Genomic DNA, 12,083 nt, shown 5'->3' with positions numbered 1-12,083 from the left:
TGTTAAATTAATCATGCTTTGTTAACTCTTCCAAAATATCAAGTCCTCGGTAATAACTAAATCAAAAAGTGTCAATAGAGAAGGATTAGTGGGAGTAACTTTAATAGTTATATTTCAGAAGGACAAGAAGCTGTTGTTTACTTTCTTAACTGGTAGAATAGAAGAGGATAAATGTTTGATTTTACCATGAGTTTCATTTTTTTAAAACTGTATTGTTATTGCAGTGATATGAGAGGTAATGGGAGAGAAGAGCAGTCTCATGTTAATGTCCAATTTCCATTTGCTGACCTTTCTTAGAAGGTTATCAAGAAATTTTGTCAGACCCAGATCTACTTGGGCTTGTGGGACCTACTTCAAGGTCTGATTTTTGCAAATCAGAACCCCATCTATGAATTCTGATGCATCTGTGGGTTCTGATCAATGAGGTTTTTGAGAGTTCTGACTGTTACAAACTTTTTCTGAGCTTTTAAACTGGGTCTTTTTAATATGCCCTTTGCATACTTAGCTGAAGATATGATTATTCTCTTGATTGACTTTGTTGATGGCACATCAATCTAAGTTTGCTGGATTTGACACCTATGTATTGAATGATAAAAGAATATTTTGTTCTTGTGAAGAAGCAACCATTTATTCTGCATGATGTGGCAAAATGGATTTATATCCCTTCAAAATGCATTTCCTCTAATCTCTTGATTGCTTAGATCACAATAATAAAAATGCACTAAAGAACTGAGTCCACAAGGACTCAGAGGTGGCAGAGGCCGAGCAGACACATCACTTTTCTGTGATGCTGAGTTGAGCTGAGGGAGTCAGATCCAGGCTCGGCTTGCAGTATCAATTCTTCTCTTTTCATGCATGATTTTAGGTGTGCTGAGTCCCTTCAGTTAATTAAAAGACTGACTTAGTCATATGCAGTCGCTGAACCATAGGCAAAACCTTCCAAGTGTGAATTCCATGCAGTGAGAAAAGATATTTTTAAATATTTGCTCATCAGAAATATTTCTCAGTTGCTGTCACCTGTTGTATTGAAGTGGATCCGTGCCTGGTTTTGCCTTCCCTTCAAAGTCCATCAAATAAATAGTCTTTAAAGTCAGCTAGGAAAAAAGATTAAATTACATTTCTCTTGTATGTACAGATGAGTGGGTGGAAAACCACTTTCTGGTGGTTTTGCCAGCCAAAAGGAAATAAAAAGTGCCATTTTTTTTTGGTGCTCTAAGGGAAAGAAATGTGCTAATAGAATGGCATTTGGCTAATAGTGCACAGATAAAAACTGGGTCATGGCAGCATGGGTGGAAAGGGCAGAAAAGAAAGAGAGAAATTATTTCATTTGTGGGTGAAGGTCATCTGGAATAAGTGATTTCATATTTTAAAGGCCACCAAGGAGAAAACTGATGAATGTTAACATATTTTTATATTGCTTTATTTCATTCCTTTTTTTCTTTTCTCATTTGTAATGCTTCCGTGGTCAGGAAGTTGAGGTAGGTTTTTCATGTTTTAACTTGTAAATATCCATAGAGTGAATAAAAGTGTTAACAACATAATTCATGTTCCACTTTTTGAACTCTTATGCTCAATTGTTTGTATTGCTACAAATGAAATGTGTTGATACATGTTAATTATGAATGTGTTAATATTAATTAGCATGTTAATATGAAAATTACAGGAGGCATGAGGGGTTTGGAGCACGTTTTATCTGTGCTAGTAGAAAGCTCAGAAATACATAGATATCAGAGTTCCTCCTTCTAACAAAAGTCATTTCAGGGTAATGTTATAAATCTGGGCACCTTCCAGAGTGCTGGCACAGAGCCTGTTCCTAAGGCAGAGCTTTAGGTGTGGATTTAAATGTGACAGAGATTTTCTGCCCAGCCATGTCCCCAGGGGGAATTGCACCTTGGTGGTGCCAGAGCCACTCAGCTTCAGCTCTGCCTGCTGTTGATGCTGAAGTGGAACCCCAGTGCTGGATTTCGGGTCGTTGTGATTTAATCCCAGCCCTAAATCCCACCCAGCTGCTCACTCACACTCCCCAACCCTCCCTGCTCACCTGGGTGGGACAGGGGGAAGGACTGGGGACAAAAAAAAAAGGTAAAAACCATCAGCTGAGATAAGAACATTTTAATAGTTAAAATGTAATATAATAATAATAATGGTATTTAAAAGGAATATGACAGAAAGGGAGGAATGAACCCCAAGAAAAACCATACAATTCTCACCACCTGCTGAGTGCTCCCCAGCTCTGACCAGCCCCTCACCCCTTTCCACACTGGCAATGATGCTCCAAGGTGTGGAATATCCCCTGGCCAGTTTGGATCACTTTGTCCTGGCCTTGACCTCTCCCAGCTCCTTGTGCAGCTCCTCCCTCAAGAAACACGGGAAACAGAAAAGTCCTTGGCTGGGAGGAAGCACAACTCAAACATCAGCGTGTTCTCACCATGATTCTCATCCAAAATCTTGGCTGAGAGGAAAATGAATCCCATCCCAACCAAACCCAGGAAAGTTGTCCAACTGGCATCAGTTATTTTGAACTGTATGTCTCTAATGTGTGTATACTCATTATTTACTCCTATAAATAATAATGAGTTTTATATATTGAAAATCTCAGAGGTTTTCTCTATTTGACTTTTCAGGGTTTTTTTATTTTGTTCTCCTCCCTGTTTTTTTGTGTGTGTTTTCCACGTTATCTCACTGTGGTTTCAGGCACATTCTAAAATAAACATAGTTTCCATTTTCAGAAAGGAATACTAAACAGGTCTGCAAGAAGGAGGAGGAATAATAGGTTTACAGATGAGATGGCTGTTTTGTAGGTATTTTTGTGAGGAAGGTGCATTTTTTGTAAAATATTCCTTTGACACTGAAATTGAGATAAACCCCCCTTCCAACCCTTATTTCAAAACTGGCTCCATATGCCACCAGCATAAGAAATCTTTCTTGGGAGTTGAATTATTTAACAGTTTCTGATGCTGAAAACCCAGCAGCAAAGCAACAACTTAGAAAAAAAAAATGTAAGCAGGCAAAAAAAAAAAAAAATATTTTGTTGCTGGAAAAAAAAATTATTCTGCTAAAAAAGCTGAAAGCACATTCTGAAAAGTGATTAATGCTTGGTGAATTTAGCAGTACCTCATCATCAATTACAAAGAATTGTATAACCATGAGGGGTTTGTGCATTAACAAAACTGTGGAATTCAAAGGCGAGTCTGTGATTCTATTCTGGTGCCAAACTGTACTTGGGAAGAAAAAAAACAGAGATAATTTTGGTGTATCTGAAATAAATTATGAATAATGGTCTTTGGTGTTATTGTGGAACATTATCACTGTCTGTGAAGTCAGTATAGATATTAAGGAATATATTGGGGGGAAAAACCCCACATTTCCTCCTGCTTGTCATGCAGGATAATTCAGCCCAGCCCAGCAGGCAAAAAGCAGGAGAGCAATCCAAGTGTCCAGAACATCCCAGGCTGAGTTGAGTGGATGGCAGGAGAGCCCGTGGAATTCAGTGTGCTGGAGATAGATGGTGAACAAAGCCCGATGGAAGAAATAATTTCGATGTCTTATTCCCCCTGATGGGTTTTTAGTTACCCTCCTGGCAGGAGAAAGAAATCTCGGTGTCATCCTGGACAGCTTGATGAATGCACCTCTTTAGTGGCATCCCTCAGGAAATGAATATAGAATAGTGGATATATTAAGAAGGAAACAAAGATTAATATGCAGGAAAATATCACAGGATTATGGAGATTTTCTGCGCTTCCTCCCCTCAAATCCATTATTCTGTTGTTGCCTCGTCCTCTCAAAGAGGACACAAGTAAGATATACAGAATGGGCTGAAACTGAGATAAAAATTGGGCTTGAATCCCAGTTTTTCAGGACTAGGGTTAGTGGTGCTGTGAAGGAGGGCAAACTTCACCTTCAGATAAATATTTACGAAGCACACAGCACAACTTACCTGATTTGAGCTAAATATGCTGGCATCAAAAGATGGACTGAATCATTTGTAGTTGTGTAAAATTGTACTGAAAAAAATGATTATGTTTCATCTGAGTTTTATTTTTTTTAATCCCCATTTAGGATGATTATTTCAGAAACTGGAATCCAAACAAGCCATTTGATCAAGGTAAAGTCAGTACACGTTGTGTGGTTGTCTTTCAGCTGTTTTGTCATGTCCCCATATAGTTTATGCCTCTCTTCCCCTGTCTGTCCTGTGCCTTAGTCACATCTTAGTCACAGTTTGAGGTGGTTTATGTGTAAGGGTTTGACTCATCTCTGTGTTTTTCCCCCGTGTTTTTAATCCCCACCCATTCCAGTTTATATTTAACGATGATGTTGTGTGCTCAGAAATATGCTCTGTAACCATGAACCTCGGTTTAACAGGCAATTTAAACCTGGGATCTTCACAGCCATTTTGTTCCATGTTTAAGACTTTGCTAAATTAATGTCATAAATGTAACTACTGCATTTCCTGACGCTCAAGGGCCCAATTCTTTGAAGCCTACAGTTGTAATGTACGAATTTTTCAAAAGAAAATGTATGTGCTGCTGTTTCAGATGCAGGTTCTGTAAATGGCATTCTGAACTTTGTCTTGGTGAGTTTTTAAGTTGTGGTAACAATTTCCAGGGCAACCACCAAACGACAGGGGGGGAAAAAAGCAATTAAAAAATACTCTAATTGTTGTGTCCAGGAAAGCACTGGAAACAATAACCATAGCAGGACAAAGGAATTCCAAATCACTGAAGTGTCTTGGAAGAAAATACTCATCGGAAGACTCTGAATGTGCTTTTGAAAATTTTGCTTTATTTCTTTGTTTCGTAGCCAAACATGTTCCTTGTATTGTCTGGACTCACAGGAATATCACTGGGGGCTTATACCTGTTAGAGCTGAAGAGTGTAGGTTCTCTGTCTTTATGGAAATGGCACTTCAGTGTCAAAGGCAAGGGGGAGTTGATGCTTTTGTCAGGACACAGATCCACAGAGATTTTTCAAAGGCATTTGAAGGATTTAGGATTACAAATCCTATTGACTTCAAATGGAACTCATGCTCCTACCGCTTTCAGAGGCCTTGTGACCCTCTGTCTTCCCAAGAGGAAAAACAAAGAAGGTAAATCCTGGCAAAGCACATTGCAGGCAGATTTGGAACTGACGTGCTCTAAAACTGTCTTGTTCGTTGTTGTCGCTGCCGTGTCTGACTCTGGGCTAAGCCACAAATCGTGGCAGAGAATCTGAAGCCACTCCTGGATACCTTGAAGGGATACAAACAGTCATATGTCTGCTGAGGGTTCCTGTCACTCTGTAAAGAAAAGGATCATTTCTCTCTCAGTGTGGAATTGCTCTGGCACTGTGGATGGTCTGTGGTCAGGGCACAGAATGCAGATGGAGCACCTCACTGTGTGCCTTAAATCTTGCAGATGGGTTTGATTGGACCAGTGGATCATTCTTTTATATATGTTTATGTAAACCTATATGGATGTATATGTGTGTAAATGTATATATGCTATATATGAATATATATAGAGAGAGAGTGGCATTTAAATGGACAGTGCTGAGGCAAAGGAAAGAAGGGAAGCTTTCTCTTTTCCAGAATTTTGCCACCAGAGGTATAATTTCTGTAATTTTCCAGGCAGAGAAAAAGAATAGTCCTAAGAATTTGTCCCAGATGTTTTATGTAGCACAAGCTGCAAGGCAGTTGTTTAATCTGTTTTTACTTTTCCATTCTCCCTGCCTTGATATTTTTTTCCCATCCTGGTCCTTTTGGCTTTGGGGTGTTTAAATGCCCCCTGTGCTCTTCTATGCTTTTGAAGATAGAAAAGCTTTTTTTATTTTGTATTCTTTGGGTTTCTGAGGTGCAGAGAGCTGGTGCAGATCCTGTGGTGAGGAGCCCCAGCTTGCTCCTGTGAACTCAGTAGCAGCTCTGTGTTCTCACCACACAAGTGTGATTTCAATACCCCAAAGGCAAGTTTTAACCTCACAACACCAAGGTTTTTCTTAGTGACTGCAGAGAAAAAACTTCTCCAGTGTTGATGAAAGCAGATTTTGTGTTTCATGAGAAATCCGAGTCTGGTCTCACCGAGGTAAAGGTAACTTGAGTGAACACCCCACTCTTTGGGACAGGTTTAAAAGTTTGAATCCCACTTCTGAATTCTGAATCTAAAATCCTGTTGAATATTCCATCTGTGAAGTGTTGATGTGGAGGCAGGCTGTGGAACCACACTGAGCTGGGAGGACAGGGGTGAGGAGCAGCTGAAGGTGGCTGGCACCTGCCAGAAGGGACCGTGCCAAGGCAGCTGGAGGGTTCAGTGTTTAGCAGATTTAAAAAACAACAATAGTCAGAGGTTTGGAAAGTCAGCAGAGTTCTACCTTCTAGGCTTGTACTTAATTTGCATCTTTTAGAGAAGTCTACTGGGTCCAACCAACTCTATGTTCTTCTCTAACAAAAAGCCGGCTTTATTCAGCAGGTTGAATGATTTAATTACACACTGAAAAACAATAGAGCAATGAAGCTGTCTGCTTTCTGCTTGCAGTGTGGAGGGAAATACCTGAGTGTGTGTCTCAAGCAAAGAAATACCTTGTTTTGTGAGAAAGCATTCCTGGCTTTCACTGAAACCACCCCTGGGGAGTCACACGAGGTATCTTTGCATAACAGGCCTTTTCAAGGAAAGTTGGCTGGAATGGTTCAGCTGCAGCTCCCTGGGCACTTGAGTGATCAGAATTTATTTTGAGCTCAGCCACCAGCCCAGCTTTTTATTCATCTTTAACCCAGGGAAAAAACAATGCAAAGGTGAGCATCTTACCACCAGGGCCCAGCTAACGAGGCATTTGGGCAGCAAAGGCAGGAGAGCGTGAGCCTGGAAATGATTGCAGGTCATTAATATTGAACCCCATCCTGCCAGAGCTGCAGGAGCAAGAAGGCAGAAGAGTGGAAGGGGCAGGTTACTCAGGATTTTAAAATATGAATCAAAGGGTTGGTTGTTTTTTTTTCTCACAAGGTCATTTGAGAGTTCTTGGCATACTTTCCTAGTCTTCTTCATCCACACTGAAGAAAGAAAAGAGGGAATCAGGGGAAAAAGTTTAGCATGGCATTCTCAAGTCAGAGATTTTGGTATGGGTCTGATATTCTGCACCTATTCAGAGCTGCCAGAAAATTAACTCATTAAGAATCTGTGGATTATTGTTAAATAAAAAAAGATTTAGATCTTTTTGATTAGATTTTCTGATAAGAAGCAGTCTGAGTTTTCCTTCTTGTCTTTCAGCCTTTGTTTGTCTTTTCAGTGTCTCTTCCAAATCCTCTTCCCTGGTAACTGAGAAATCAGGACAGGGATGTTCCTTCTCAGGGCTTTCATGATCTGCCCTGAGGGAGGAGGGATTGCAAAAAGTTCAAAATATCCAAAATCCTTACTCTGCTGTTGTGTATGAAAATCTTTACCTGCCTGAACTGGGCCTGTCAATGACTGGCTCTAATGTCAGGCACACTCGTGGAGGCTCCACCATCACCGTTAATTACAGACGTGAGCTCTCATCTCAAAGAATTCCCCTTGAGCACTGAAAATCTGAAATGGCAAAATTCACTTCCACTTTTGAAGAGAAAACTCTGCTTTTGAGTGGATTGCAGCCTCCATCGTGGCATAGCCTGCGACTTTCCCAGTCCAGCAGCCCCGTGGAGGTGAATTTGTCAAAGTTAGAGCATGGTATCTCAAGATGAATGTGTTGGTATCCATGCTTCCCCTCCTTCTGCACCCAGTTGTACCTGTGTTTTTCCAGTGTTTAAATCCAGACTCCAGAAATGCCCTTCTGCAGCTGTGCAGGAAAAAAAAAAGTTTACCTAAAATTCATAAGCCTTCCAAAGCAAAAGGAATGATAATGGGAAGCCTGCAAAGCAGGAGGAAAATCACAGAACCTGCAATTATTTTTGAACATGTAATTTTCTGTTAGCCCAGTTAAGATGTTCTTTCAGAAAAGCCTGAATAAATTCCTTGCAGAGAGATGTTTAGTACTGTACACATCTCTAGCCACAAATACATGTTAGTTTATAATAAATGTTTTCTATTACTGTGCCTCAGATGGCAGATTTCAATTGAATAACTTATTTTGCAATTTATTTTTTGACTGTGCCTGAATTAGTTTTAGAGGCTTATTCATAGCACAAGTGCACATGAATTATGTTTTGTAAATCTTCAGTAAATCAGTCCAATTTTAGAACATGCTAACTGAATCAACCAAAAACAATAGCTGGGATGCAGCACATGAAATATCTTCCCCCAAATGCACTTGGAGCACATATGGCTGCTCCCATCCTCCAGGCAGAGCCACGGGGTCCTCTTTGTATGCCAGAAGTGTAATCTTAAATTCTTTATAAGCTTGTAAGCAACCAATTTTGTCATTAAATATGGCATGAGAAGTGACAGGGCTGGGGCCTGGTGTGTGATTGCATTACGGCTGATGCGCCGCGAGCGCTGATCGATGGGTTGCTTGTCTGGAATTTTATTAGCACTTGGGGAGCACTTGTTAGTTTTGTCAATAGTGGTGCTGGCTTTCTCTTCATATCTCTGACTTCACTTTCTGTGAAGCAGACGGGATTTTTAAAGGGAAGTTCATGCTTTTGGGGAATGTGACAGAACCCAACCCTGCTCTCTTTGGCATCACTTAGGGGAGCAGAGGTTCCTTCTCTTTGCCTCTGTTTAGTTTGTAGGAATTCATTTTTGGTGACCCACCTAAACCTTTAAAAGTTATTTATGTGTTAACCTGCAAAGTTTCCTTCCTTATTTCCTGTGGTTCTGTGATTTGCTGCAAGAGAGGTCCCAGTGTTTTATCCAAAGTGGTTGCTTCAGTTTGTATTCTGGTTTAAGAAGGGCAGACCAATCAAGGGCAAAGTCTCCAGCTTTGAGGTATTATTTGACTTAAATATTGGATGGTATAGCTTCTGCATGCCAGTGACCTTTAAATCACTAAACAGTCAGAAGAGTGGTTTGAACAGTATTTAAATATGTTTATGTGCTTGTCAGTTAATGGGGGATTATTAACTGTAATTTGGCTCTAGCTGGAAAAAAGGAACTCCTGTGGAGAATAAAAGTAGAAGGCAGAGTGGCAATGGCCATAAAAACACATAATGGAGAATTTTTAGGGAGAGAACAGCATCAAAATAGAGACAAGTTACTTCAAAACCAGATTTCAGTAAACTGAGAGTGGATAAGGCAGAAATTAGAGAAAGAAAAATGAGGATAATTGCCATTTCCTCAGTGTAGAGGGCACAAGCCTGAATTATCCAAAGGCAAGAGCTTGGCTAATGACAAGGCTCTCAGTGACTGCAGTGGCAAGAAGTGACTTACACAAAGTGCAATTAGGTGGAACACAAGTGGCAGCCCCAACTCAGAAAGCCAAGCATAAGATGAGGTGTTTGGGCAAGAATGTAGGAGTAACAATTTAAGGAGTGTTTAGAAGACAAAAAAAAAAAAAAAGAGGGGAAGAAAAATGGTGGCTCAGTGGAGAGAGGCACTGATGTAAAGGCAAGCCTTTCTTTTAGCATTAGGGAAAGGAAGGAAATGGGAAAATATATCCTGTGAGTTGAACTTGAAATCTTGGGGGGGAGGAAAAAAACCATACTAGGATAAATATTAAAGCAAATATTTGTTACCATCAAGAAGATAAAGGGATGAATAAAGCTGGTAATGATGTCAAAGTAAATTAATTTTGTTCTGTGACACTTCCAGGTGTTGAGATTCAGGGATGAGCCTGCAGTATCTCATATCTTGACTTTTTGACATTGGTTTCCATTACTGCCTTATAAGTAAGTTAAAAAAATACTGTCTGAAAGAAGTAATTATGAGGTGGATACAAAATCAGTTGGAAAACTATGCTCTGGTAATAGCTATCAATGGTTCAATATCAGGCTGGAAAGATAAATTGAGTAGTGGTTTGTGTCATCTGGTTTGGGTCCAATACTATTTACCATTTTAATTGAACCATAGATGTTGGAATTAGTCTTCTTATTAAATGTAGCCCAGCAATAAAATTCTCAGTCTCCTCAAGAAATGTAAGAGATGGTCTGAAAACAGAGGATAAATTTAATCTGGGCACATGCAAAGTCCTTGGGTGGCAACAATCATCTGCACAAAACAGGATGAAAAACCATCAGTAATAAATTTGGAGCAAAAGGCTGGGGGATTATAATGGATTACAAATAGAACAAGAGTCAACAGTGTCATTCTGTTGCAGAAAAAGAGGCAAATGTCACCCTGGCAAATGTGACTCTGAGTAATCCTCCAGCTCTAGGCAGAACCTGTGAGACCTTGGCTGCAACTCATTGTCCAGATTTGAGTCCCAGGTACTGGAAAGTACCCAGAGAAAAGCAACAGGTCTGACTGGAGTTGCAGCAAATCCCTCTGAGGAGAAAGACTGAAGGAGAGGAGCAAAACAAAACAGCAACGACAAACCAAAGCAAGCCCCAAATCCTATTTCCAAATAAACAAAAATTGACTGCGGGGTGGATGAGTTGTTCTCTGTCAGCTGTGGTTACAACGAGGAGCAATATTTCTACACTGCAGAAAAAGATTAATTTTACCCTTTGTAGTGGCTGCAGTTGGGAAAGATATTTTTAAGAGGATGTAGAGACTGTGTTTGAAGGGGTTCTGAAATGTGTTAGACAAATGTCTTGCAGATAATGACACCTGATCAGCTGAGAAGGGCAGTGGAACCAGCATCCTCCCCAGGATTGCCATTCTAGCACTGGGATTGTATTTTGATTAATGGAAACCAACTTAATGCCATTGAAAGCACAGATGAAATGCTGAAGGAGGCATTTCTTAAAATAAATTTCCAGTCGAAGCAAGGAATGGAAAATAATTGAATCAGTACCCTGGGCAGACATTTTAGCACCACCTGGAATAATACAGGTTCTTTTTTGATGGCCATGAACTGCAAGATGGGCACTGGACACGGTTGTCAAGGGCTCACAAACCTCTGTGAGTTTAAACAGGGACTGCAAAGAGCAGCCCATTTTCTCTGGCTGCTTTGCCCTCTCTCCCTTGCTTTCTCATGCAGAGTCAGGAGGAATTCCCAGGCAAGATTCTGTACTTGATGTTAGAAGTTGGTTGGGCTTTTTTTCTCCAGACAGGAATAAAGGTCATGATCTAACCCTAAGGTTAAAGATTTGGGTGAAAATCAGTTAACTGTTCTTTTGCAATTCATTAGGTAAGACGTGACAATGCACGTGTATTCAGGAATTAAATCTCCTTCTGCCACAAACCTGAGTGCCCAGGTCAGCAAAACACTGAGAGAACCACAGCTACTCTTCTTCCTTTTCCTTCAGATTAAATGGACTTGCATAAAATAATATTATTTCTGCTCAGATCTGATTGTTTGCATTCTAGCTTTGCTGCCCTTGGTCATTTGGAAAGTTACTTTAAGCTCCAAAACGGTGCAAAGCAGCCCACAGCAAGACGAATGCAAGAAGTTTTCAAATATATTCTGGTGGTGTTCTGCACTAGAAAGTTCCCTAAGCATAGTCTGTTGGAAATTAGTTTGGTTCTGCTCCTGGGATAGGTTTAACTTAGAAGCTGAGCAATTGAATCAGTCTCTCCCTTCCCATCTTATCTTATAACAACAGATAAACAGAGCTCTGCGATAAATGGATGTACAGATAAGCAATCCTAGGGATCATTGCACATTACAGCAATCCTTAATGCAGTGTAAGTAAGCTTTATTGTAATTATTTTAATGTGATATATCAGTGTGATCAGGGAGTTTATCCTTTATTTTAATTGCTGGGGGTTACGATGCATTAGGAGGTGCTTGCAGTCTCTAAGAGCAAATTTATCTCTACTGGGAAGGCTCCAGCCTGTTGCTCTGTTCAGTGGGGACCTTTGTAGTGACCTTCCATATTTAAAACCAATGAAAAGTTGCTGACACAGGCTGCAGTCTGCAAAACAGAAAGGGAAGAACCCTTGTGTTAACAGTGTTAAATACAGGCCTCCAACAAAAAATGTGTCTCCTTCCCTCTCAGTAGACCAAGAAGCTCCCTCAGGAGTCAATGTTGGCTAAAACAAAACCAGTAGCCATCATTTGTTAATCCTGCTCTCATCTCCAGCACTGTGGCTGTAGTAGAAT

At 40.3% G+C, this 12,083-nt stretch overlaps 1 protein-coding gene across 1 annotated transcript in view; it reads left to right on the top strand.

The window, feature by feature from the left end:
* Positions 1 to 12,083, top strand: part of SPOCK1 (SPARC (osteonectin), cwcv and kazal like domains proteoglycan 1) — a 251,052-nt gene that overhangs the window by 71,215 nt on the left and 167,754 nt on the right. Inside the window, exon 3 of the mRNA XM_050312287.1 lies at positions 4,060 to 4,105. Coding sequence (XP_050168244.1) covers positions 4,060 to 4,105 — 46 coding nt within the window. The remainder of the gene's footprint in view (positions 1 to 4,059; positions 4,106 to 12,083) is intronic.

The sequence above is a fragment of the Myiozetetes cayanensis genome, unplaced genomic scaffold, assembly GCF_022539395.1.
Source record: "Myiozetetes cayanensis isolate MyiCay16 unplaced genomic scaffold, myiCay2020 scf17, whole genome shotgun sequence".
NCBI classification, from domain to species: domain Eukaryota; kingdom Metazoa; phylum Chordata; class Aves; order Passeriformes; family Tyrannidae; genus Myiozetetes; species Myiozetetes cayanensis.
This window is presented reverse-complemented; position numbering and strand designations above follow the sequence as displayed.